This window comes from Bos mutus, chromosome 3 (assembly GCF_027580195.1).
Source record: "Bos mutus isolate GX-2022 chromosome 3, NWIPB_WYAK_1.1, whole genome shotgun sequence".
Taxonomy (NCBI): domain Eukaryota; kingdom Metazoa; phylum Chordata; class Mammalia; order Artiodactyla; family Bovidae; genus Bos; species Bos mutus.
Window position 1 is genome coordinate 19,260,697 of NC_091619.1, and position 26,818 is coordinate 19,287,514.

General features: G+C 52.1%; 3 protein-coding genes and 1 long non-coding RNA gene across 10 annotated transcripts in view; 2 read left to right on the forward strand and 2 right to left on the reverse strand.

Annotated features, from left to right (window-relative positions):
• LOC138987200 (uncharacterized) overlaps positions 1-19,533 on the reverse strand; it is a 31,774-nt gene extending 12,241 nt beyond the window's left edge. The window contains exons 1-6 of one of the 7 annotated variants that reach the window (XR_011463610.1): positions 18,894-19,533; positions 18,283-18,403; positions 17,641-17,768; positions 16,257-16,448; positions 13,784-13,898; positions 12,289-13,567 (exon numbers count right to left, since the gene is read on the reverse strand). This is a non-coding gene — a long non-coding RNA (uncharacterized lncRNA). Of the gene's footprint in view, positions 1-1,326; positions 1,630-8,025; positions 9,336-12,288; positions 13,568-13,783; positions 13,899-16,256; positions 16,449-17,138; positions 17,341-17,640; positions 17,769-18,282; positions 18,404-18,893 lie in introns of those variants that run through there. The other 6 variants (XR_011463607.1, XR_011463608.1, XR_011463605.1 and 3 more) reach the window with 6 other exon arrangements.
• On the forward strand, positions 11,451-18,617 carry EFNA1 (ephrin A1). Its single transcript, XM_070367296.1, has 5 exons — positions 11,451-12,201; positions 15,912-16,207; positions 17,214-17,279; positions 17,446-17,496; positions 17,671-18,617. The coding sequence occupies exons 1-5, from the start codon at positions 11,750-11,752 to the stop codon at positions 17,781-17,783; spliced, it is 978 nt and encodes a 325-aa protein (XP_070223397.1). The 5' UTR covers positions 11,451-11,749; the 3' UTR covers positions 17,784-18,617.
• A 27-nt stretch (positions 19,534-19,560) lies between the features above and the next one.
• SLC50A1 (solute carrier family 50 member 1) lies at positions 19,561-22,029 on the forward strand. Its single transcript, XM_005898677.3, is given in 7 exon segments — positions 19,561-19,758; positions 20,069-20,146; positions 20,308-20,431; positions 21,011-21,172; positions 21,431-21,550; positions 21,634-21,693; positions 21,695-22,029. Coding segments are annotated over 7 exon segments (666 nt in total). The 5' UTR covers positions 19,561-19,678; the 3' UTR covers positions 21,737-22,029.
• Positions 22,030-22,368: 339 nt separating this feature from the next.
• DPM3 (dolichyl-phosphate mannosyltransferase subunit 3, regulatory) lies at positions 22,369-23,014 on the reverse strand. Its single transcript, XM_005898678.3, has 2 exons — positions 22,892-23,014; positions 22,369-22,724 (listed from the first exon to the last, which is right to left on the reverse strand). The coding sequence occupies exon 2, from the start codon at positions 22,717-22,719 to the stop codon at positions 22,441-22,443; it is 279 nt and encodes a 92-aa protein (XP_005898740.1). The 5' UTR covers positions 22,720-22,724; positions 22,892-23,014; the 3' UTR covers positions 22,369-22,440.
• Between the last annotated feature and the right edge of the window lie 3,804 nt (positions 23,015-26,818).

A 26,818-nucleotide genomic window follows, 5' to 3' on the forward strand; every position in this document is an offset into this window, starting at 1 on the left:
TTTTAATCACCTTTAGAGAAGTATAATTTGCACACAATAATAGTCATATGATTGACTTTAAGTCAATCCCTGTAATCACCACCCAGTCAAGATAAAGAACATTTCTATCTCCCAAGAGAGTTCCTTCATGCCTCTCTTCCAGTCAGTATCCCCAGCCCTGCCCTCAGCCCCTATCCCAGGAAACCACAGAGCTACTTTCCGTCCCTGTAGAGTACCTACCGGTTCTAAAGTCAATTAGAAAAGACCTTGATTCATTGGAAAAGACCCTGATCCTAGGAAAGATTGAAGGCAGGAGGAGAAGGGGACGACAGAGCATGAGATGGTTGGGTGGCATCACCGACTCAATGGACATGAGTTTGAGCAAGCTCCAGGAGTTGGTGATGGACAGAGAGGCCTGGGGGTGCAGTCCATGATGTCACAAAGAGTGGGACGTGACTGAGCAACTAAACTGAGCTGAAGGTTAATTAACCTTTTCTGGAGGGGCACTGTCACCGGCTGGGTGGTGTCAGGCACTGCCTCCCTCCCAGCACCCTCCCCTTCTCCACGTCTACAGAGGACCCAGGTACACCTAATGACACGTGGGGATTTTTTTTTTTTCTTTTTTGGAAGGACGAGGAGAGAGTTCTGTTTAAAACAGGAGTGTGGGAAGAGACAGAGACTAGGCGGAGGGAGGAGGAGGTCTCGGATCTGTCCTTGCCTAGTAGAAGGGTGGGGGCAGAAGGCAGATAACTGGGTTTGATAAGGGCCTTTGATAAGGGAGATAGTGAGGGACAGGGAAGCCTGGTGTGCTTCTGACACAGACACTTAGTGACCGAACAACAACAAAGGGCCTTGGTGCCTCGGGGCTGATTCCAGGCCTCTGGAGACTAAGCTGAGCACAGAACTGGAGACAGGGCCCACCCCCACCCGCCTTGCCAGGGGCCCAGCTCTGCCTGGTGCCGGAGATTGACAGCTGTGTCCTCGGCCCCCTCACCCTTATCCTTGGCTGCCCTGGCCTGGGGCAGAGCTCTTTGCCTGAGCTTTCTGCTGAGGGGCTGGGCTGGGCTGCTGTGGCAGGAGGGGCTGCAGGAGGTCACTCACCAAGAACCTTGTGTGTGCACGGGGGCTGGCAATCACCAAGCAGCCGGGAGAGAACACCTCACAGGAGGGCCCTTGCTGGAGGGGCTGAACAAGCTCCCCAAAGGCTTCGTGGCAAAGCTGCTGTCCTCAGAGAGGCGTATGGCAAGGTGGCGAATATGCCAACCATCCTCAGTCTAGCCCCAGGGAAGCCTGTCGGGCCTCATAGACGGAAGTAGTTGCGGAATGAAAACTGAAGAACTGACTCACCAAACATCACGTGGAGACGCCAGCGGCCTTTCTCAGGGACCTTCCCGATCCCCTGATGGAGGTGACACTGGAGAGGAGAGGGAGATGCCTGCCGCCCCACACCCCACCAGCAGAAAAACCCTGCACCCAGCAGAACATCTGCCGCGCAGCGCGCACAGACACGATGATGAGCCCACGTGCAACGGCCTGTGGGGACCATCAGCAATATTTGAGGGGGACTTGGCAGGGGGCTGGAGGTCCAATGTCAGCAGGTAGGAGCCAGAGCCAGTTGTGCTGGAATTCATTACTGTCACTGTGAGCCCTCTGTAATAGAAATCATAATAATTACCATCATAATAGCTAATCCTGAGGTTTTTCCATATGCCAGACACACCAGCTTTTCTAAGTACTTTGCATACATTATCTCATTTAATCCTCTCCGTGATCCTGTGGGTGGGCCCTGTTATTATCATCCTCATTGAATTAAAAGAGGAAACTGAGGCACCAGGGTCACATCCTACTAAGTGACAGAGTTAGAATTTGAATCTCTATAATCAGCCTCCAAAGCCCAAGCTCTTAGCCTGGGTGAGGCCTGGGAACAGGATCTCACAACTTCCTTCCAATACCTCTCAGCCTCTTCCCACCGTTATCTCCCTACCTGCCTCCACTCACAAATAGCTGTTCCTCCCTTGGCCAAGACGAACTCCTACCCTCCTTCCTGAACCCCATCCCCACACATCCTTCCTGGGGCCTGCTTCTTCAGTTTCCACAATGTATTTCCAGGCCCTCTCCAATAGTTTTCTTCTCTTTATCTATAACCGGGCCCAGATTTCTTCATCCAAAAAAGATCCTTCCCTCCATTCTGAAAACCTCTCAAGCTACCAAGCTCCTCTTGAGGACATCTGCCTGTATGCTTGCCCAGCTTCCATTTTCCCTTCTGGGAACAGAAGCCCAGTTTTCCTGTGGGACCCCGCGCTTCATCCTCAGTCCACCTCCCAGGTCTGTTAGCCAGCCAGTGTTTTGAGCCTGTCCCAGCCTGTCCCAGCCTGCCGCAGCACGTAGCCCCCAGCCACAGGGATTGGTCTGGGGATGGGAATGTGACCCAATGAAGACAATGCGAGTTCTCCTTGTGCTCTTACTGAAACATTAAAGATGTTCTCCTTCTTCGGGGATGACTACAGTGATGGGATGCTCGCCTGAAGCCTGTATTTGGCCTTCCTGACAAATAAACCTGGGCTCCCTCACTCTTTCATGATTCCTGCCTGGCTCCCTGCAGGCACTGTTCAAGTCAGCTCTCCCACATCAATTCCAGGGCTTCAAACCCTAATCCTCTGCTTCATCACCACATTTCTAGCTCAAAGCACTGTCCTCAGGCTCAGTCCCTAGTAAGAAACTTCTTCTCAATCCATTCTCCAGGCTTTTCCAAGCACTTTAAACTTAACCTCCTGAAACAGAACGTCCCCCAAAGCACACAACAGCAAATGACCCTTCTAGTCTCCCAGGCTTTAGACCCTGTTATCATCAGCAACTCGCTCTGTACCCATCCAGGTTCTGGCTTGCCAGTGACAGAAACTGACTGTACTTAAAGCAGAAAAAATGATTTATTGGAAGGAATTCCAGTAGTTCACACAATGGACGGAAAGGCTGGGAACCTACCTTGGGAGATGGGCAGGGATCAAAGTACGTGGGGCAGCCCAACGTAGAGAACTACAGCCAGGATCAAAAGAAGGGTCTAAGAAAAAATGAATTCTAACTCCTCACATCTCTGGGTCCTTCCTTTATACATAGCAAGAGGCCTGGGTTGAAGCACCTCATTGACCGAGCTCTAACAGAAAAGACTGGGAGAGCAAGGGTTTTATCTGGAGGCTTTCATGGCCCTGCCTCCCACCTGGGCTCCACATGAACTAACAACTCTGTCTTTCTGCCGCCTCCACACAGCTGCTATGTCGTGCAGAGCTAATTTCCAGAGTGGTCTTGCCTCTCTCTGTGCCCCCAGTGAGCTGCACTAATGGCCTCTCTCTAGAAACAGTGGGACAGTATGGTGCAGTGGTTAAATCGGGACCGACCGGCCGGACTGCCTTGATTCAGATTCTGGCTTCACCACTCACTAGCTGTGTGACCTGGGGAAGTTAGGAACTTCTCTGCGCTTTCACTTCGCTCATTTGTAAAATGAAGGGATGATAATACTCCTGATCTCTTATGATGATTGTGAGGTGTAAGGGTTTAATGTATGCAAAGTGCTTCCAATGAGCCTGGGATGGAAAACATGTTCATAAACGCGAGCTGATGTTACTCTTCCCAGGGCAACCTGCCCACTATCCACTCTCAGGTCTCCAAACCTCCCCTCTCTCTCTGCCTTCCCTCAGGCTAGGGTGGATTCCCCAAGGAAATACAACCCCCTCCGCTTGTCTCTGAGGCCATACTGGGTTCGCCTGCTCCAGCCCAGTCTGGACTGTCCTAAGTCCAGTTAAAAGCAGTTTCCCTGTGAGCCACACCACCACAGGCCCTCCTCCAGGATGTCTGTCCAGACTCCTCCCGACACGGGGACTCACACCCACGTGAGGAGCTCTTTCTTCAGTCACACAGCACTGGGTCAGAGGGCACCAGAAGCACACCCTGAGGTATTTACCACTTTCCGCCTATATTCCCGAGATGTGCCCACTCCTGCCCCTCCTCTCCGCGTGGTTCCAGCCGCCTTCCCTGTGCCCAGCCCCGAGCTGTGTCACCCTCCCATGCTGCGTGCCTTTCCCCCATCAATCCCTACACCTCTTTAAGACCCAGCTCAGGATCCCTAGGACCCAGCAGTGACTGACCCACAGTCAGTGGATGAAGAGGGTGAAGGAGGGGACAAGATGGAGCCGGAGGAGCAATAAAGAACATGGAAGGGGACAGATTCTCTCCCCGTCTCCTTCCCCTTGCCCCTGCAGATCAGGGGAGAGGGGCCCGTATTGTCTCCCTGGGCATGGAATGCCCTTGCCCACCATCTCTACCTGGGGAACCCTCAAAAGGATTTTTTCCCCCATTCACCTCTGTCCCCCTGCACCTCAGAGCTCTTGGCTGCTGTGTCCCTCGGGCATTTGTCAAGTACTGCCTGGCAGAACAAATATTTGTGTTCCTAAGACTCCTCCCACCTTGCCTTTCCTGGATCCTGAAGGCTCCTGCTCTTCACCGCCATCTCTTCACAGCACATTTCTCCCCAGTCAGCCCAGGTAAAGAAAAACACACACCAGTCCTTACTGACAGTCTGGTCCCCACCAGGCCCCTCACAGCTGTTATTTCCTTTGATCCAAATGATAATTCCAGGGAAAAAAAGCACTCCTGCCCCCATTTTACAGATGAAAACAATGGAGGCTCTGTGTCATCAAACATCTTTTCCAGGTTTTCACAGCTAGGACTCAGACCCAGCTCTCGAGGGCACTGCTCCCCTGCTCACAGGTTGCCTTATCCAGCTTTCCCTGCAGTACCTCACTGCTTAGTCACTCAGTCATGTCTGACTCTTTGCCACCCCATGGACTGTAGCCCGCCAGGCTCCTCTGTCCATGGGATTCTCCAAGCAAGAATACTGGAGGGGTTAGCCATTCCCTTCTCCAGGGGATCTTTCCGACTGAGAGATCAAACCCACATCTTCTGTCTCCTGCATTGGCAGGCGAGTTCTTTACCACTGAGCTACCTCGGAAGCCCCTGCAGTGCCCAACAGAGTACCTGATAAACAAACACCTGACCTTAAAAAATGTTTGGTGAAGTGAAAAGTGAGCCATTATCTGGACATCTACTGCCTGCAGGGACAGGCCAGGGCGGGCTGCAGACCCGGAAGACTGATCCCGTCAGCCCGACCTGGGCCCCTCCCCTCTCACCTCCCTCTCCCCAAGGGCTGTGGGGAGGGAAGGAGCTGCCCTTCTCCACCCTCTTCCTTTCCCTTCTCCATACACACTCCCCTCCATTTGCCCACAGCAAATTCAGCACTTTGGGCCCAGGGCTTTTCCTTTATACCCAGGACAGTTGGACAATGAGGTGTGGGGAAGGAATAAGGTGGTGTGAACCCAGCCCTACTGAGGCTACCCCTGCCCTCTGGATGCTGAATACCATCATCTTTCCGAGCCTCAGTTTCCTCAACTAGTCAGTGATGGCCTTTGCCTGCCTTAAAATGTGTAGGAGTCTATAAAGGTGAAACAGTACGTGATAAAACACACAGCTGAAAACACTGGAAGATCGTAAAATGTTACACAAACGTAAGGGGTTCCGAGCTGGCCGTCACACGGGCATTAAACTATAACCTCTCCAACATATTTACCATAAAAATTTCCAGAGCCATGGGGGAAAGAACTGTGAAGTGTGCTTGCTCCTAAGACTTAACTTCTATGAGTGATTTTGTTTTTCATTTGTGCTTCTCCAAGTTTTCTGCATTGATCATGTATTTCTTCCATAATTAGAAAAAAAAAAGTTACATAAAAATAATACGTCTGGGGAAAGAGAAAAGTAATACCTCTGAAATAAAAGTGTCTAAACTCCTGCTTTTACACTATGCTGTAGTGAAAGACTGGGGAGAAGGGAGGTATAGGCGGGCAGAGGAGTAGAAATGAGGTTTATCATCAGCTGCGTTGGGGGTGAATATCTTCCTGCCCACCCTCACCTGGCTTTTCTACCCCGGAAAACCCAGGCTGAGTAGCTGGGAAGGAAGAATTTCTTTCCAGTTAGGATCACAGGGCAAGGATTCCTGGCTCCCATCCCCCACTGCTGCCCTTAGACACCTCCACCTGGAAATTCCAATGACCCCTCAAATGCAACATGAGCACTGTTGAGTGCTCATCCCTGCTCCCAGGCTAACAAGACCCCTGTTTCTTCGGGGAACAGAGCAGATTCCATTTGGGGGAGGGGCCCCAGGCTTAGCCCCAGCCCTTCAGAACAGTCGCTTCTCCTTCACAGATGCTGGTGTAGCCATGGACACAGCTCTGTCCCCTGAGAGTAAATTGTCTAGAAAGCTGCTAGATTTTCTTATCAGATAAAAAGAGCTCCTTAGGAAGAGAAACTCTCTTGCTCCCACCCCTTCATCCTGTGGCTCCTGCAGCTCAAATGTAGCTCTAATATAGTCATCCCGTAACCAGAGTCATGAGGACAGCCAAGCAGAGAGGCAGAGAGCACTGCGTCTTTAATGACACTGTTGAGCTGCTGACCCACATCAGAAGACTTTGGTGTGGGGGAAACATAAACCATCTTTTTATTATTATTTTTGGCCACGCCATGCAGCTTGTGAAATTTTAGTTTCTGGATCAGAGAACAAATCTGGGCCATGGCAGTGAAAGCGCCAAATTCTAATGACTGGACCTGCAGAGATGTCCCAAAACCTCTTGTTTAAACCACTAGAAGTTGGGCGTTCCGTTATGCAGCCAAAATCACTCCTAAAGATACAATGTCCAAAACATTGCTCTTCATTTGTCCCTCCCAGGTCTGCCCCTGGCCTCCATGTCCTTTATGTCAGCGGCACTTCCACCCGCCAGCCATCCCAGACTCCTCCCTGTCTCCCGCCCGTGGCTCCTCCAACTCTGTCTAGTCTGCCCTCTGCTCTCCCCTCTCTGCCCCTCCTCGCTCCCGCCGGAACTCCCGCAGCTTGGGCCTAACCAGCACCCCTGCCTCTGAGCTTCCTCTTCTACCCACAGTCTGTTATCTGCAGTGATTTTCCTCAAATACAAATCTGATTATGTTTCCTACTTGAGCATCTATGGACTACAGAATAATGCTCACAATCCTGGGCATGGCATTTAAGGCCCTTGGCAGCATGGCCCCAAACCACTTTCTGCTTCCATCTCCTGCCACACTGCCCCAGACCCATTCTGTAATTTTAGCTATACCTGAGTATTCACTGCACAACTCTCACCTCTCTACTTATGCTTCTTGTTCCCTTATCCCTGAATGTGAATGCCTACTTATCTTTCAAAACCCATTTCAAATATCTCCTCCGGAATCAGCCAGGTTGGCAAAGACTCAAAGGCAGGCAGAGGAAAAAACATATATATCCCCTTCCTTGTGAAGCACTCCTGACCCCAAAGAAACATCCTCCTCTGTAATCCCACGGCCTGTTGTTCCATTTATACCTCTACTATAATCCTTATTTTATATTCTCAGTATATATCTGCAAGTAGATTAGATTCCTTTAGGACAAAGATATGTTTCAGAGCCCCCAGGACTTCCCAGTACAGAAGTTGATGTAAGTGACTAATTAATTTTTGGTGGAAGAGGCAGCATTTAAAAAAAACTTCCTGTTGCTTTCTAGGCAGAAATTCTGGTCCTATCTTCCTTAACACTGCTCCTCCCATCTCCCTCCCACTCCCCATCCTGCCCAATCTCCTTTTCCCTGCAGGGGACTCCGGAGGGGAGAATTCCATCTTCTCCCACAGAGTTTGGCCCCCTTTTGAGTTGGATGTAGAGGAGAATAGATCCATTAGGTTCTGGCCCTCAGTTAAGAGAACTAGACTAGTAGCCAAAAGAATCTGGTTTGGTTTGGCAATATCAAAAGTATTTCCCAAGAGTTCTATCCCTGGGTTGGAAAGGTCCCCTGGAGGAGGGCACAGCAACCCACTCCAATACTCTTCCTGGAGAATCCCATGGAGAGAGGAGCCTGGAAGGCTGCAGTCCACAGGGTTGTTTAGAGTTGGACACAATTGAAGTGATGTAGCACACACACATATCCATGAAATTCTCCAAAATCCAGATAATCTTATGCCCAGGTATCATCTGAAACTGTAAGCTCCAGTAGAGGAGGGCCCTCACCTACTGTCCTCCACTGAGGATTCAGCCCCAGTTCAGAGTCTGGTCCAGAGCAGATGTGCCAGAAGAACTTGTTGAATGAAAGTCAACCTCAGAGTTATTTGCAAGTTCTAGGAAACAATCAACTCAATTGCTCAGTGGCTGAGGAGTACTTGAATGTGGGGATGTGTTTATTTATCTCTACTCTGCCCCATTACAACAGCAATCTCTGAACCATTCAAAGAAACACTATGCTGTGGTTAAAAATACTGTTTATAAAGAGGTTATACATGAAAATATCTTCTGTCATAAAGTTAAAGGGCAGAAAAAGAATTACACAATAGAAATGAATCATATTTAACACAATTCCTAAAGACAAAGAAACAAAACCTCACAGACTAAAGGCTGGCAGGGAAGGGTTGAAGATATTCACAGTAGCTGGTAGCTCCCCTTATTCTCCTGTTCTCTTTTTCAACTTTTGAAAAACACACACACATATCACTAATAAAATGGGAAACATACAGTTTGTTTTTCTTTAAAGATGTGGGGAGTGGGGCAGAGGCTGCTCCAAGCTCAGGATCACCTTCCCTGCACCCTCCCCATCACCCCACTGCCCAGTGATGCTCTTAGAGGTTGGGCCAGGTTAGCTGTGCCCCAGGGCCTTGTGGTTTGGTCCTTCCCTATCCCAAACCACAGGGTGCTCAGCAAGGGAGTAGCAATCAAGTAGCTCTGCCTGTTCCACACTGGAAATGGTACCTCCAGGCCAACAGTGCCCCCACAGGTGGACAGCACCTCCCTCCAGAGGCCAGGCCTCCCCCAGGGCACTCAGAGAGTTAATCTTGTCTCTGAGGAATTCCCAGAAAGGACTCATAAGGGGAATTTCCCAGACAGGCAGGCAGACAGACAGACACCTCAGACAGCTCCCGCCACTGAGCCCAGATGTTCGCCTGAGGGTGGCGGTGCTGAGAGCCAACACAGGCGCACGACTTTGTGGTGAGAGGTAACCCAAAGCAAGAACCAAGACTAGACCCGCCTGGGCAGGCTGGGGGCTGCGACGAGGGAGGGCACCGGGCTAACTTGGTCTGCAGGTCTGTCTCCGAGCCAAAGTCCTTTCTGCCGTCTCGGTCTGGATCGCTCAGTGCCTGCAACTTTCCTCCCAGCCCACCAGGTGTCGCAGCGGCTCTCGAAGTGTCCAGGCAGCACAAGTGCGCATTGTGGCTCTGCAATCTCGGCTTTTCCACTTAGCAAGTTTGCTGATAAATGGTGGCTTGTCTGTTTCCCCTAGTGGCCTAAGAATTAACCAAGGGCAACGGTTTTATCCTAAACGCACCCTTATCCTCTGTGTTCATCACAACAGCCAGGATCTAGAGGCGCCCCATTAGTTCGCATGAAAGATCCCCGTACCCACAAACCCAGGAATAGAAGAGTGATGAGCTCCAACCCTTAAGAGAGAATGTTGGGGGGCAGTGCCAAGCTGGGGAAAGAGGGCTCCGCGTTCCGTTCGTGTGCCCAGAATTTCCCCCCACCTCTTCTCCACCCGGGTTGCTCCAGTCCTAGACGCAGGCAGGGCGGGAACGGACGTGGCCCCGCCGGGCTGGGCCGAGCGAGCCCGAACCTGCCCGGTCTGAGCTGCGCAGCCCAGGGACCCCACACGTTCCCGCCCAGAAATCCCAGTCAAAAAAACTGGGGACGGGGGATGTGCCCCAAACCTCCTCCTCCAGGGGGCAGTTGTGGACCACCCTCTCTGAAGAATCACCATCACCCCTTCCTTCTCTAACCTTTCTGGTTTCTTTTCAGAGAAGTACGTCTTGCAGAAGTAATACTGAATAGTGATTTCACTTACTCAACAAATATTTCTTGACCGCCTACTACGTGTGCTAGGGGCTATGCCGGGCGCTGGCAATACAGCAGTGAACAAGCAAAAACCCCTGCCCTCGTGGGACTTCGAGCCTACGGGACAAGAGCGGGGGGGGGGGGTAGTATCTCGCCGGGGACACGTGAGTGGACGACACCCAGGTGTCCTCCCAAGTGAGCAAAACGCGCGTGAGGTGCATTGCCCTGGGGCTGGTCGGCGGGTAGACTTCGGCCCCGGCGGGAGGGGTGGCTGCACTTGGGATAAACGCGTGGCCGGGCACGTCGCCTGGGGCAGGTGCGTGCGAGGGGGTGGGGGCCTTGCGCAAAGCCTGCCCCGGACCTGGCCGTAGGGTTACCCGGCCAAATACCTAATCCGCGCGGAGGTAAATATTTATCCTACGCGCGACGAATCGAAATGAGTCGGGCCTCTAGCAGCCTGAGCCCCACGCGGGGTGGGATCCGCCCGGGCCCTCCCTCAACCCCAGGCTCCTCCCCGGCAGGGGTCAGCGCCGGACTAGCCGCGGCGTCCCGGCACCAACCCCCCCACACACACACAGCCCCAGTAATTACAGGCGTTGTGGCCAGGCCTGGCCGTAAAAGAAGAGGATGAAACAGCTTGGGAACTGGGGAAGCTGGGCCCGAGCATCTCTGGGAAGAGCGGGGAGAGGCGGAGGGGGGGGGGCGGGTCTGCAGCTTCCCGCTTTGCGCAGCCTCGTGGAAGGGCTGGCCAGGGGTGCACACAGACTCTCAAAATCAACTCTGGGCGGGCATATAAAGAGTCACACAATCGCACACAGGAACCACCAAAGGCACGCAGGCACACAGCACTGGGACCTCCAGCTCCAGATTCTCTCTCTCTCTCTCACACACACCCCCCTAATCAAACACCTGCCCGCCCTCTCCGCCCCGAGAGCTGTGAGGCAGACACCCACCCCCCAATCCCCAGCTCCAGACGGCAGCAGACCCCGGCGGAGAGAGGAGCCCCGAGAGGCGAATTCCAGCGGGTTTGTTTACACGGCTCGGGGGGAGGGGGCCGAGTTGGATACTGGGGCCCGACGGACTGGAAGACCCAGCCCAAACTGGGCCAGACACAGCCGCCGCCCAGCCTGGGACGCCGCGCACAAACACCGTTTCCGGGCCTTCAACCCGCAGCCCCGGCTCGCTAGTGCACGTTTCCCCCTCCTCTTCACACACTGTTCACAGACATTAGCATACGTTCGTCAAAGTTTCACACGCTTCCCCACACGCGGCTGTGATACTACTCACAAACGCTTTCACGCTTGCGCGCCATCACACGTATTTACACATGCCAGATGCACATGTGTGGTTTCAGTTTGTCACCCTTCAGGCCGAGATTCTCAGTCCATGTTCAAAGTCTGTTCTCATGGTACACACGTGTTGGCGCGCACACACACACACAGGTCACTAGTGCCCTTTGGAGCCCTAGGAACAAGAGCGAACCCCCTCGGGGGCCCACGATCCCTTGTTCCTCCTTCTCACAGGCACTGACGGTCAGAGGCGCCCTTAGCCCTAGCCGCACACGTTACACACTTGATCACACACAGGGTCGCACTTTATTCCCGGCATCTAGGCGATGACACAATCTCCCGAACAAAGACAACATTGACAAACCCAACAAAAACAAACAGCCTCGTGTGTGGGGAGGGGCAGCCGAGCACAGAGTCCGGGAAGGGGGTGGGTAGGAGGAAAGTGTGGGAACGCGGGCGCCCAAGCCCGGGCGTACAAGGCTCGGGAAAAGCGCGGGACCTGTCCACAACCTCGCACCCGCCAAGATCGGCGCGCCGCGTCGCCAGCCAGGCACCCGCAAGTTCGCAGACCCGCATGTGGAATGCGTTCCCTTCTCCCGCACGCGACTGCGCCCGGGACACAGACCCACAAAGCTTCACGCGGACCCACGAGTGAGCAAACACAGCGCCGAGCAGATTTACCGAGCAGAGGTGCGCGCTCCGCTCCCCTCCCCCTGCCCTCCCTTCCTCCACCTCCCCAGCCCCCAAGCCCCGGGCAGCCTCGCGCCGGGCGGGGCGGGGGCGGGGCGGGGTGTCGGGCGGCGCCTGCCCAAAAGGCGGAGTCGCGCGGCGGAGGGGCCAGAGCTGCGAGCGCCGTGCTGACTGCGCTGCCGAGAAACCCTGCAGGAATCCAGACTCGGAGGACCCCCTCGTCCCCGCCCGGCCTGGCCAGGCCCCGCGCTATGGAGTTCTTCTGGGCCTCTCTCTTGGGTCTGTGCTGCAGTCTGGCCGCTGCTAACCGCCACACCGTCTTCTGGAACAGTTCAAACCCCAAGTAAGCCCGAGTCACCGGCCGACAGCCTGGACGCCCGGTTGGCACCGCTCCCCCTCTCCAGGTTAACTGTCCCGCCCGGCCCCTAACCTGAGTCTTGGGGAGGTGACCAGCGGCGGGAGGGCTCCCATAGATTTTCTTCTCGCCCATAACCGGGAGTTCCACCCCAGGGCAGGGCCCTGCCCGCATCTGCTTGCACCGTACGGTCTCTGCCCCTCTTTTCCTTCCCTCTGCTACAGCTGTTACTTCTGTTAGGTGGGAAGTTAGACATGAGCAACACCGGGAGGCGTCGCTGAAAGGGATGCAAGCTGATCTCTAAAATCCATCCCAGACACACCCAGGAGAGCTCACTGCTACAAAAAAACCACAGAGACCTTTCAACGCCTGCACATGCGCCCTAGGCACACAGTGGATACAAAATAACCACAGGGGCTTCTCCAAGTAACCTTAGGCAGTTAGGAGCCCAGTAAGAGCTTATGAATATTCTACATCTAAGTGTAACAGACCAAATTACGGGAAGACAAAAACAACACAGCCTGCTGTTATATGACTTACAATTGTCAATCGGCCTCGGAGTGTATGCCCGTTTGCATTCCCTTTCATTCATTGGTGGTGGGTACAAGCTCTGCTTTGGACCCGCCATAACCAAAGGGAGGAGACTGGACGTATGCAAGGGGGAAGCCAAGAGGGATTAACTGGAAGGGTAAGGAAGGCTCTTGAGGATTAGTCTGCTCCCATGTCTTAGGAGTGTCTGTGTAGTAAAAGATCTGTCTGCTTGAGCTAAACTGAGCTGTAACTTGTCTGTTACTCTACATCCTTTAGACTGTTAGTCCTTTCGATGCTGAACACTTCCTGCCTCTGGCAGGGGCACTCTCTCTGACCTTCAGGGCTCTTATTCTAAGCCCTTCCACCACAAAGACCTCTATGTATTTGGGCATATACCTACACTGACAGGTCTTGACATCCGGAGTAAGAACAATTCTTACAGTAATCCTGGAAAGACCCTTCAGGAGGGACCTGGGCTTGCCTGAATTCAGTGTTTATTCTGATTTTAAGGTGTCCCTGGAATGCCCCCCCTAAGGATCTTCTGAGGTGGCAGGAGTGAGGCATAGGCTGTGTGTGGGTAGGCTTGAAGGAGTCACCTGTGTCTGAGGTTCAGGTAGTAAAACTGAAAAGAAGGGGAGAGGCAGAGGTCATAGGGATGGTTCCGGAGGACAAGAAGGGGTTAAAAGGGTTACAAAGGGCTCTGGGCAGGAAGGAGTTAATTTCTCCTGGGCAGATTTAGGGCTGTGAGGCAAATGGTACTGGGAGGAAGAAGCTCCCATCAGATTCTTTGTTCTTGAGTTTTCTGAAGTTAGGGGAACAATATCTGTGGGAAAACAGGAGAGGTGGGTAGGGTGGAGTAAGGAGAGGAGAGCTGGGCAACTTGGGATCAGGGAAAACACTCCACTCAGCTGGGCCACCCCCAGCCCCAGCAGCCTACCCCCAACTCCCCTTGAGAAATAGATTGTGCCAGTTTCCTCTGACCTTGGGGCAGCATTGCCTGGTGGGGGGTCTGTTGGGGAGGGAGGGAACAGACAGCTACCTGCCAAGCCAAGGGGGCAATGCCCTCTTGCCCATGGGTCTGATAGGACTGTAGTCAGCGCTCCCCCATCTCACCCCTTGCGGTCTGTTCTTTGCTTCTTTGACCCAGTCTTGTCCTAGAGGGAGAGAGCAAAGTCCCTGTTTATGCCCATCCCAGGTGTTGGCTGCAGGAGGAGGAGGGGACAGGAAGCCGTGAGTAGGGGGAGGACCCTGGCCTTTTCCGTTCCCAAGCTCCCAGGTTTCCTCTCTTTCAGGAAGGAGCCTCTTCCTTGCCCCCCCTCTCCGCCTTCCCTGACGCCGCTGCCCCCCTTTCCCAGATAGTGAGCAAGAGTCAAAGGAGTGCTAAGTGAAGCAGATTGTACCCCCAGGAGGAGGGTGATGGGTGCACCCACCCAACTCAGCTTCTGCCCTGTCCATCTGGACACACACACTACTCTGCCCAGGACTAAAGGAAAACCAGCCCAGAGCAGCCCACAAGCAGCCAAGCCAGGCCCAGCCCGAGGGTAAAGATGAGGTGGCAGTGAGCTGGGCGGGTGTGAGGCTGGCAGGGGTGACTCAGGGCGGTGGGCATCAGCCCTGGGATCTCCAGGCCCCAGGCAGGGGGCAGCGTGGGAAGAAGGGCAGTGCCGCCTGAACTGTGTGCTGGCCTCCTTAGTACTCCAGGGACAGGAACACCCCCTCCGATTCAGACCTGTCAGCTCCCTTTGCCTGAAGTGGGCACTGGGCCATCCTGGGGTCCTGGGGGCTGACCACATTTGATGAGGGAAATTTTTACAGGTTCTCATGAATACTGGGGCGGGTGGCAGAGGTAGATGAGGAATGAGTCAGTGCCCGTCACGGGGAATGGAGGAAAGACGCCAGGCCCAGAGCTGAAATACCTGTTCTGAAATGGCTTCTATGTTTATCTCTCCAGAGAGGAATTTTAAAAGCCTCTCTCTGCTCCTCTTTCTCTCTCTCTCTTTTCCCCAGAGTGGGGGAAGGGCCTTGGTAAGCCTAGCCAGTGCGCTAGCATGCTCCTGTAGGGCCAGGCCTCTTAAGGGTCATGCTGACTGGGCAGTGGGTGCCCACCTCAGAGGCCTCTTGGCCTAACCCCCGCCCCGCCCCCCCCCTCCATGCCCCTGGCTTTGGTTTGAAGCAAGTTGGCAGCCAACTCTGCTGAGTCTCTAGCTGGCAGTGTTTGGGGGGATTCGGAGAAGCTGACCGGCTTGGAAGCAGGAGGTGGGGAGGCCCTTTTCCCCCAGGACCCCACCCAGACTGGAGCCAGGTGTCTAGAGCTGGGTGGGGGAGGGGCCTGTGGGCAGTCAGGCTGGAGCCTGTGGACCCTGGGGGGAATGGGCTGGGGGAGGGGAGCTGGCTCCACCTTGGCAAGAAGGAGGGCCTTCTCTAAAGCTCATTTCACAGGAGGTGAATGTATGGCTTTTGGAGACAAAAGGACAAGAGAGGTTTTGGGGTGCTTTGAGAGAAGTGGACCAAGAGAGCTGAGCACTGATTTGAGAAGGGGGGATTTGAGGGGACTGGAAGAATTGATGAAAGCAGTTTAACTTAAAAGGACTGGGCATTATCTGTGGGCGCGGATGTCCTGGGTATTGGGAGAAAAGTTAAGTTGAACAATACGAGATACAGTCAGTGGGTCAAGGGGAAAATGAGAGGAGTAAGAAAAGTGAGAACAGATCGTTGGGTGCCAAGCACTAGCATGGGAAAGAGAAAAGATTACGTGGATTTTGATTACTGAATGGGCCAGTAGGGTCTCAGATTGAAGCCTAACAGCATTTAAAGGAACAAGTGGAAGAACAGAGTTGGAGAAATATTGCTGAGGAAATATTTAGAAGCCCATCCTTGGGTAAATATCAGGGAGGTTATGGGAAGTGCTTTGGTACCTGAAAGATACCAAGTGGATGCTATTTAGAGGATTAGTGGCAGACAGTGATGGTGGGGGGAATGTTTGGAGATAGTGGAAAGATATATCAGAGATCAAGATCAGTAAATACTAGGAGTTGAGACTTTTTAAGAAATCTTTGGGGTAGGGTCCAGTGTGAAATGTGAGGGGTCATGTAAGTATTCGGAAGCTCAAAGGCTCTGGCCTGGCTTCTGAGTGACCGCCCACTCTCTCCACCTTTGCGCATGCCCAGGTTTTGGAATGAGGACTACACAGTACATGTGCGGATAGATGACTACCTGGACATCATCTGTCCTCATTACGAGGATAACTCTGTGCCAGATGCGGCCATGGAGCAGTACACACTGTACCTGGTGGAGCACGAGCAGTACCAGCTGTGCCAACCCCAACCCAAGGACCATGCCCGCTGGTTCTGCAAGAGTCCCAAAGCCAAGCATGGCCCGGAGAAGCTGTCTGAGAAGTTCCACCGCTTCACAGGGTTTACCCTCAGCAAGGATTTCAAAGAGGGACACAGCTACTACTACATCTGTGAGTGCCCGGGAGGCATGCACACAGGTCCACGTACTCGGGGACACACCTGACATGACGTACACGCTTCAGTACATGCTTAGTGCGGGGGCAAGCAGCAGACAGCCCCTTCCAATCCTGAATTCTGTTTTTCTTCATTCCCATTACAAATGCAGAGTGAGCTACTGTGTCCTGGGCACTCTGCTTGGCACTATAGTCACAGAGATAAATAAAACACTGCAGGGTCTCTGTCCTCCGGAATCTAGAAAGGGACATACATCTATTAATACCATTAGAACAGGGCGATATGGTAGCTATGAGCTCAGGGGCCCTGAGAAAATGACTTGAACACCTGCCAGTCTAGGGGAGGGGGGTGCACCTCATAGAAGGCTTCCTGGGGAAGATGACCCAAGAGCTTAGGGCAAGCAGAGGAGCTGCAGACAAGAGGTCATGTACAAAGACAGCATGACATCCTCAGGGAACTCCAAATGGTTCAGACTGACTGGAGCAGGAGGGACACTTGGAAATGGGGAGACAGGAGCCTCGAGAAGTACACAGGTTAGGGCATGGGGACCCAAGAAGTGCTAAGAACTTTATCCTGAGGGCAGATTTTAGGAACTGTAAGATCAACTTTGTGTAGAATGGATCCAGGCCTCACCCTATCGGGGGCTTAGGGAGAGCAAGGACATGGTGGCTGGGGAAGTGGAGCATATTGTTCCGGTCACCCCAACTTCAGGCTAGGAGGAGTGGAGAACGGACTGTGGGGAAGGGACAGTGTCTATGTTCTTTATATCATCACTTCGAAAGTCAAGAGTTATTCCCAAGAATGGGAATTTGGATTGAACTTGGGGCAGAAAGTGGGCAAAAACTTTCTGGGGAAGTGGGGAAGGTGAGAATCAAAGATCAGAGTGAGGAGAGGGATTAAAATGAGTAAGGACCAAGAGAAAGCAGGGCCAGAGGCATTTGTGCTTATATTTTCTTCCAACAAAGTTTCCCTTCCTTAAAACTCTCTGGATTTATTTTGTAGCCAAGCCCATCCACCACCAGGAAGACCGTTGCTTGAGGCTGAAGGTGATGATCGCTGGCAAAATCAGTGAGTGTCAGGGTCCTGTGGGCCTTCTTTCTCCATCCTGTCATGGGCCAGGTCGAGAGATCTAGGATGGTTGGGAAATCCCGTTGCGCAGTCCAGCCAGCACTCCCACTCCTTTGCTTCCTGTGTGTACCAAGTTACCTGACCTATGACCACCCTTATCTTTCAGCTCACAGCCCTCAGGCTCATCCCAATGCACAAGAGAAGAGACTTCCAGCAGGTAGGTGGCTGGAGCAAATTGGGCCTGGGGCACAAAACGGGGTCTGCTTGAAGAGGCTGGGTATAAAAAGTGACTCCTGTGCCAGGCAGGGGCAGAGGGAACCTCGCTGGACTGTGGGCCAGTGCCAGCAATAGGGCCACTCACCTGGGAGGCCTTTGCCCTCTCGTCTTGCAGATGACCCGGAGGTGCAGGTTCTGCATAGCATCGGGCACAGCGCCGCTCCTCGCCTCTTCCCACTAGCCTGGGCTGTGCTGCTCCTGCCATTCCTGCTGCTGCAAATCCCGTGAGGGTGTGCACCACATCTGTTGTAAAGACTGGAACCAGGCTGAGGAGGCAGGCGGGCCTCCCTCACCTACATGGGGCCCCTCCCAAGGCCCCAGTCCTGGGAACCACTCCCACCACATGCTCAAGCTGCCCCCCAGCAGCCGCAAAACGGGTCGATATTTAGGGTTTCAACCCTAAGGAGGTCAGAGAGCCTGACAGTGCCATTCCCACGTCCGCGTCAGAGGGATGGACAAAGAAGTGGAGACAGTCTTCTCTCTGCCATTCCTGCCCTTAAGCCAAAGAAACAAGCTGGACAGACATGGCCTCCTAAGGGCACCGTGGGAGCCGAACTGGAAGGGGCTTGGGGGTCACAAGATGGACACTGAGCTTGGCAAAGATGCCCCTCCCATGGAGAGCCAGGATGGCTCTGAAGGAAGAGCAAGAGACAGTTTCCTGCTTGGGAGCCAGGGACAGAAGCAGCATGCTTGCTTGGGTTGACCCAGCATCTCCCCCAGAACTTGCCTCTGTGGAGCTGCCACAGGGAGGTCTGTAGTCAGACACTGCATCCTCTCTCATCCTGGGACGTCACTCCGCAGAGCTGCACCAGCAGGGGGGCTGTGCCAACCTGTTCTTAAGAGTGTAACTGTAAAAAAAAAAAAAAAAAAAAAAAGTGTAACTGTAAGGGCAGTGCCCATGTGCAGAGTCTATGCCTAGTCTGTAGCCTGAAGGGCAGGGCCCACAAGTACGGAATGTATATGAACTTGATGTGTGTCTATGCTGATTTCTACAACTGGAGTTTTTTTATACAGTGTTCTTTGTCTCAAAATAAAGGAATGTGTTTGTTTTTTTGGACATGATTTTCTGCCCCTCCTTCCTAATTTATGACCATTGAGTCCTGCTACTTGCCAGGCTCTGCACTGTATCAGTAGCAAGAGGGTTTGAAGTTTTTTTCCTCTCTCCAGAAATAATGCGTTTCACCAGCCCATAAGGGTGGGTGTTTTCCTTCTCTGAGGTTTGTCCAGGACAGGAGTGCTCCCTACAGCAGTTCCAGGCTGCACCCCACTCTGGAAGTTCCTTCTGTCCAACCGCTGCCCCACTCCCACCCTCTCAGCGCTGGGCTTCGGCATACTTACTCTTCAGGTACTCACGCTGTTGGGTGAGTCAAGGCAGCCGCTTGGAACGCCAGCTGAGGCATGCGGCCCGCCTCACAGCCCCACCAGCAAAGACGTGTGGGAGGCTGGGAGGGAAAGTTCCCAGCAGCAAGCTGGTTGGACTGGCGAGAGGCGGGCGGGGGGGCTCAGTGATACATTTGGCCAGTGGATTCGCCAAGTCACAGAAAGTTGGCAGTGTTGGCTGCAGGGGGAGGGCATTTCACAAAGACTCGGTGATTCCTGGCAGTTCCAGTTATTTAGGAAAGAAACCGGAAACAGGCTTCAGCAAACGGGGGAAAATCTCCCAAACTCTGGCCAACTTGAAGCTGTGAGCTGGGGTCCTGCATCAGAAGCATGTTGAAGTCTGCCTAGCAAGCTTTTGTTTCGAGTTCTACCACGTAGGCTCGCGGGCCAGGGGGAAAAAGTTGAAGCTGGGGGTCTAGGTGATCCAAGGAGTAAGCAGAGAGTGTGGAGCGGCTGATGCCGGGACAAACCCGCGGAGCCTTAGGAAGGGGGCCTTACGGAAAACGGCAACGTGAAGACCCTAAACGCTGCGCAGGGTCGGGACAAGCCCTCGGAGAGGCGGGGCCTGAGCTCGTGCTTGACGTTCTAGGGGTGGGCCAGGTTCCGGTTCAGTTTCCGGGGGGACCGCCGAGCGCGCAGGGGCGGAGCCAGGGGCGCGAAGGGGCGGGGCTCCGGCGTCGGGGGCTCCGGATCCTGCTAGCTGGCCCTGGGCGCGGAGAGCGGGATCTGCGACTCGGGGAGGGATGGAGGCGGGCGGATTGGCCGACTCGCTTCTTTCTGGAGCTTGCGTGCTCTTCACCCTCGGCATGTTCTCCACCGGCCTGTGAGAGAGCGGACGGGCTGGGCTGGGGCAGGACCAGGAAGTCAGGAAAGGAGAGAGAGGGGACAGAGACGTGGCCGCTCTGTCAGGTTACATCTGGAACCTAGGATCAAAGTGGAATCGGGTCGAGGGGAACGGGGTACAAGGGCAAGGCTGGTCATTTGACCTGAGAGAGAAGGCCAGGGAGTTGAGGGTAGGGCTGGGGATCTGCGGTTGTCTGGAAAGGATGACAGGCATCGGGGATTTCGACTCCCCAGCAGCCTGGCTCTCCCTTTCCACCTCTCCCCCCCTGCCTTCGGGGGCCCCGTTACAGCTCGGACCTCAAGCACATGCGGATGACCCGGAGCGTGGACAGTGTCCAGTTCCTGCCCTTTCTCACCACGGATGTCAAGTGAGAGGGGGCGATGCCTGCTGGGGGGTAAAGGCTATCTGAGGGAGGCTGGGGAGGGGTGAAGAGGAATGTGGACGAGCCCCCTTGGGTACCCCCCCCCCGCCGCCGCCCCCGTTCACACTCAACCCCGCGGGACAATGTCCCTCCCCTGCACCCTGCAGCAACCTGAGCTGGCTGAGTTATGGGGCCTTGAAGGGAAACTGGACGCTAATCATCGTCAACGCCGTGGGTGCTGTGCTTCAGACTCTGTATATCTTGGTGTATCTGCACTACTGCCATCGGAAGGTAGAGGCCCTTCCTCTGCTGCACGCCCTGCCCTGCCTTGCTGGCAAGGCAAACACTGTTTTTCCTAGAAGACTATAACAGGCTGGCACTGTCACCTTTTCCCGGAAGACCCCTTCAGCCTTGCAGTCCTCCTTCCACCATAAAGTCAGCCTTCTGAGATTCACATATTGTCCCCATTCTGGCAAAGCTGATAGCTCTGCCAAGCCTGAAAGTGCCTTGCTGCCCAACAGAGTGAAAAGAGATTTTTGTCTCCACAGTTCCTTCAAAGTCAGTGCCAGTGGCTGGGAGTGAGATGATTAGCTCTGCTTCCCCATTCACACAAGCATTAAGCTCCTACTCTGTAGCAAACTCACCCCCAAAAAGATAACTTTCCCTCTCTTAGAAACCTCCAGGGTTTGGGTAGATCAGACCCGTTCTGAAGTCACTTGTGGGAAAGAGGCTGTGGCAAGTGCCATACTGGAGGCTTAGGCAAAGGCTGGCTCCCCAGGAGCATGGGTGAGGGCAGGATGAATTAATTCCAGCAGCAGAGTCAGAGGGCTCCCGGCACATCCAGAAGTACGGCTACTCTCTCTTCTGTAGCGTGCCGTGCTCCTTCAGACTACAACCCTGCTGGGGGTCCTTGTCCTGGGTTTTGCCTACTTTTGGCTCCTGGTGCCCGACCCTGAGATGCGGCTTCAGCACCTGGGCCTCTTCTGCAGTGTCTTCACCATCAGTATGTACCTCTCACCACTAGCTGACTTGGTGAGTGGGGGTGTCCGGGGAGGTAAGGGAGATAAATCTCCCACAGACAGAGACTGTTGCTTTCAGTCTAGAGGAAGGGAAGACCCAAATCCTGGAAGGAGAAAGGGCAGTGGGGCTGGGTGAGTGGGAGACAGGAGGGAAAGGTTGGGTAACAGAAGATCATGGGGGCTGTTTGACCTTTTTTTTTGAGGAAATTCTGGGCAAAGTGGGAGATTTACCATGTGCCTGGTTAGGAGTATCTTTCATCCTTTCCCATAGGCCAAGGTCATTCGTACTAAATCAACCCAGCGTCTCTCCTTTTCACTCACCATTGCCACCCTCCTCACCTCTGCCTCCTGGACACTCTATGGGTTTCGACTAAGAGATCCCTACATTGTGGTAAGCAGAACAAGGGCAGGGTGACAGGTGTGTATGAGGTGGAGAAGCAGCTCCTCTCCTCACAGCAGCCCTTGTGATTTCAGGTGCCCAACCTTCCAGGAATTCTCACCAGCTTCATTCGCTTCTGGCTTTTTTGGAAGTACTCCCCAGGAACGAGACAGGAACTATCAGCTTCTACAAACCTGAGGGAGTTCACCTGACCACTGGGCACCTATAATACCAACCTATTACCAAAGAAACTTCCTTGTTTCAGCCGCTCCTGCTGGTTAGCTCCACAGGGGCAGTGGTTTGTGGTAAAGGAAAAGAGAATGCTTTGAGAATCCGGGGACTAAAGAAAGAGCTTTAGTTAGAAGATTGGATGGAACCTGGGAGATGAATTCACTTTTTTTTTTTCCCTAAGATTTTATTTTTTACTTTTGGAGGTGGGGGGGAAATCTTTAGAATGTGCCTTAAAATAAACTGTTCCCTACCCCTGCCCATCAAGGCTCCTTCTATATTCAGGGATAATCAATCCACCTAGTTTGGTAAAGGGTAGAGCACCTGTCTGATTCACAGTTGCTCTTGGACTAGTAGGGTTAGGCTTGGGTGTTATGAAGAACAGACTTCAACAGATCTCTCCTAACAGGGCTAAAAAGACCAGGAAAGTGAAATGACTTTTCCATTCTGAGAGATCTTGAGAAAGGGGGTCTGTGCCTCCTTCATAGCAAAAAGGAAGAAGCACCAGCAAAATACAAAAGATAAAGGCTGAGAGAGCCTCAAGGAGCCTCTCAACATTAGTACACATCTGTTCCCAGCATCCATACTCAAACCAAACAAGCTTAGAAAATAAACTGGCCCTTTAATGGGGAATGGGAGAATAGGCTGTCCGGGAGGGAATCAGACTTAGGGTGTCAGAAGCGAAGTCCCCTGCGGGTCAAGTCGGCTCTGGCCTCTTGGATCTGGCTCTGCAGCTCGCGGGCGGCGTCCTCGCAGTCGTGAAAAGTAGCGACGCGGTAGCCCACGGTGCCCAGGGCATAGCAGCCGGCAGATACCAGCAAGTAGGCGGGCAGTGGCCACAGGACCTCCCGGCAAGACGAAGGCAGCTCCAGGCCCAGGGCTCCCATGGTCAGGGCCGCCCAGGTGGAGCCCAGGAGAGCCAGCGCCCACAGCCACTGCGCTAATTTCGTCATGGACACTGTGGGAAGAGGAAGCAGAGCTCGAGGTCCCTGACACCCCGCGACCTGCTCTTCATCCGAGACCACTCCCTGTCCTTCTCCCTCACCCACCTTCCATACCACCTAACCTCAGGGCCACTGCCCCATCGCTCCCGCCCTCCCTAATCGGCCCTCCACCTACACTTACCTAGCCGCCCGGCGTCTTCCCGGCTCCACACAGCGCCGACGTCAGCTTCCGGAATCCTCCGCGGCTCGCGCTCCGCCGCCGCGCTGTCTTCTGGGAGTTGTAGTCCTTGAGGGGTGCCCGGCCACGGTGTTGACCTAAGCTGCACTCAGCAGGCTCTGCTGCTGCAGGTGCAGCCTGGGCCGGAAGATCTTTCAGTGCTGCTTCTCTCCCTTGAGACCCCGCTCAAAGCTGGCTTGGGGCTTGTAGACAACCTAAAGACACCCTTAAGTCTTGCAACAAGGTGGGGATGTGATATCGTTCCTCTTAAACTCACTTCGGAGAAGGCAATGGCACCCCACTCCAGTACTCTTGCCTGGAAAATCCCATGGATGGAGGAGCCTAGTAGGCTGCAGTCCATGGGGTCGCTAAGAGTCGGACACGACTGAAGAGACTTAGCAGCAGCAGCAGACTCACTTCAGTACTCTTGCCTGGAAAATCCCATGGATGAAGGAGCCTGGTAGGCTGCAGTCCGTGGGGTCGCGAAGAGTCGGACCCGGCTCAGCGACTTCACTTTCACTTTTCACTTCCATGCATTGGAGAAGGAAATGGCAACCCACTCCAGTGTTCTTGCCTGGAGAATCCCGGGGACGGGGGAGCCTGGTGGGCTGCCATCTATGGGTCGCACAGAGTCGGACATGACTGAAGTGACTTAGCAGCAGCAGCAAACTCACTTCTCTTGCTCAAAAATTCCACTCATTCATTCATTCATTCACTTATTTACGCTTTTTATTCATTCATTCAGTGGAACGTTTCTCGAGCGTCACGTTAGGCTTTGGAGAAATAGAGATGTCAGGCCCCTTCTCTGGTGGTGGGAAGAAAGCAGGAATTAAGAAAACAGATGCATTGACAACTAAACGTGGTGCTCTGAGATAGGTGTTAGAACAGGGTTGTCATACTTTAAAAGAGAAAGTCAAAGGAGCAACCAGTAGGACTTGGAGCCAGAGGACGAAGTGCTCCAGGAAGGTGTCTTCAAGGGAAAACACTTGTGGGGACAGAGCAATCACCTGGTGTGTTTAGAGTATTAAGAGAAGGTGTGTATACAGCTTTCAGAATCTGAGGGATGAATTCATGGCAGGTATATAGAAAACCAAGTAAAAGAAAACATCACTCATTATCAGAGAAATGCAAATCAAAACCACAATGAGGTACTATCTCACCCTGGTCAGAATGGCTGCGATCCAAAAGTCTACAAGCAATAAATGCTGGAGAGGGTGTGGAGAAAAGGGAACCCTCTTACACTGTTGGTGGGAATGCAAACTAGTTCAGCCACTATGGACAACAGTGTGGAGATTCCTTAAAAAACTGGAAATAGAACTGCCATATGACCCAGCGATCCCACTGCTGGGCATACACACTGAGGAAACCAGAATTGAAAGAGACACATGTACCCCAATGTTCATCGCAGCACTGTTTATAATAGCCAGTACATGGAAGCAACCTAGATGTCCATCAGCAGACGAATGGATAAGAAAGCTGTGGTACATGTACACAATGGAGTATTACTCAGCCATTAAAAAGAACACATTTGAATCAGTTCTAATGAGGTGGATGAAACTGGAGCCTATTATACAGAGTGAAGTAAGCCAGAAAGAAAAACACAAATACAGTATATTAACACATATATATGGAATTTAGAAAGATGGTAATGATAACCCTATATGCAAGACAGAAAAAGAGACACAGATGTATAGAACAGTCTTTTGGACTCTGTGGGAGAAGGCGAGGGTGAGATGATCTGAGAGAACAGCATTGAAACATGTATATTATCATACGTGAAACAGATCACCAGTCCAGGTTCAATGCATGAGACAGGGTGCTCAGGGCTGGTGCACTGGGATGACCCTGGGCAATGGGATGGGGAGGGAGGTGGGCGGGGGGTTCAGGATGGGGAACACATGTAAACCCATGGCTGATTCATATCAATGTATGGCAAAAGCCACTACAATATTGTAAAGTAATTTAGCCTCCAACTAAAATAAATAAATTTTTTAAAAAAGTGATCCAGTTATACAATAAAAAAAAACAAAAGGTCAGGCATGGAGTTCCCTGGTAGTCCAGTGGCTAAGACTCTGTGCTCCCATGGCAGGGGGCCTCAGGATAGATCCCTGGTCAGGAAACTAGAGCCCATTTGCTGCAACTAAGACCCAGTGAAGCCAAATAAATGAATAAATATTAAGAAAAAGAAAAGAAAAGGTCAGGCAATTATCAACTTCAGGGAAAACAAAGAGTTATAAAAGGAAAGAAAGAGAATGCCTGTCTGATAAAGACCACTAAGAACATAACTGTAATTGGACAGTTGGGTTTATTCACTTGCTGCTACAAGAGAGAGCACAAACCAGAGGAACTGTGGAGCCACTCATCAAACAAAGGAAAAAGCCAAATCATTACAGAATATGGGAAACAGTTGAGTTCAGATGATATTTAAATGAAGTAGTATTTTGATAGGTTCAAGTCAGATGTAAGTGAAGGAGTTAACAATGGCCTGGACTGAGAAGTAAACTGTGGGCCCACTTGGAAATTACAAAGTTAAGTTAAATAAGTTTAGATAATTATGTAATAGATAACTACATAATTAAGATAAGTGTGGGATGATATGTCCAAAACCCCGATATCTGAAGCTTAGCACCTAGGTTGGAAATTGAGGCTGCTTCTCTGTATCAAAGTAATCACCACAGGTTAAACCTCCAGCAAGAGCCAGATATGTCCCATTCTCACTTTCTGATTTCAAATAGAAAAGTTGTGACTGTATGATTTTAGAGAATGGAGTTTCTCAGCCCCACGTCCCCAAGGTTAATTAACAAAATCAGTTTTTACAGATTCACAGTCTTAGTACAAACACTGAGTGTTTGTGTGTGACTCAGTGTGTAGAATATTTTCACAGCCATAATAATGTAAACACAAGCATTGATTTAACTAAAATTTTGGAATATATTTAAATTGAGAGGGTGGGGGAGGGGAGTATATGAGGAATCAGGATTAGAGAGAACTATATCTTCATTTTCCATGGCAGGCAATTGATTGATTATATCTAAAATAGAAAAAAAGAAATAATAGCATGAGTGTGTTATTTAGAAATACAGAGGGAAGTACAAAAGAAAAGCATCCTAGAAACTTGAGAGCAGTTTATGGAGAAGTGTATGTATAGAGATAGGAAAATGGAGCAGGGGACTGTTGTTTTTCTCTCCTTTATTTTTTAAAAGATATTCATTGATTTATTTGGCTGTGCCGAGTCTTAGTTGTGGCATGTGGGATCTAGTTCCCTGACCAGGCACTGAACCCAGGCTCCCTGCATTATGAGATTGTAGTCTTAGCCTCTGGCCCACCAGAGAAATCCCTGCTATTTTTCACTGACTATCTTATAGAACTAGATGGCCTTTGAAAATATGCAAATTCCTTTGTTAAAGTAAAAATTAAGGCAAAATTAAAATATTTTCAGAAACCTGCCATATGAGCTTCAAAGGCCCACTGCAACTCCCTTCTCCATTCTTCCCAAAATCCTACTGGTTTCATGACCTCACTAGTCACACTGACTTTCAACACAGTTCAAGAGGCAGGCATCAGCCTTGCAGATCCAGAAATTCTATCTTGTTCACCCATAGTAGATCTGGCCTTGAAAGATTGCCACTCCCCAGAAAATTTGGAGGGGGAAGATAATGAGAAGGAGCTTGCCTTACAACACATGAAAACAGCTAATAAATTATAATGCCATAATAATAACCAGCAGAAGAGTAAACATTCATTGAGGGGCTATTATGTATCATGTCCTATCTGACATTGCATGTTTGGTTTTCACAGCAGGCTGCAATAGGTACTTTTATTAATATATCCCCAGGGATGAATGAGGAAACCAAAGCAGAGAAGGTAAAAGGTAAGTAACTTGCCTGAGGT

Excerpts from the sequence above, each read along its gene's own strand:
- EFNA1 (XM_070367296.1), top strand. The coding sequence starts at position 11,750 with ATGCGTTCCCTTCTCCCGCACGCGACTGCGCCCGGGACACAGACCCAC. Across the intron at positions 12,202-15,911 it reads TGGAACAGTTCAAACCCCAA|GTTTTGGAATGAGGACTACA; the intron begins GTAAGCCCGAGT and ends GCGCATGCCCAG. Across the intron at positions 17,280-17,445 it reads GATGATCGCTGGCAAAATCA|CTCACAGCCCTCAGGCTCAT; the intron begins GTGAGTGTCAGG and ends CTTATCTTTCAG.
- DPM3 (XM_005898678.3), bottom strand. The coding sequence starts at position 22,719 with ATGACGAAATTAGCGCAGTGGCTGTGGGCGCTGGCTCTCCTGGGCTCC.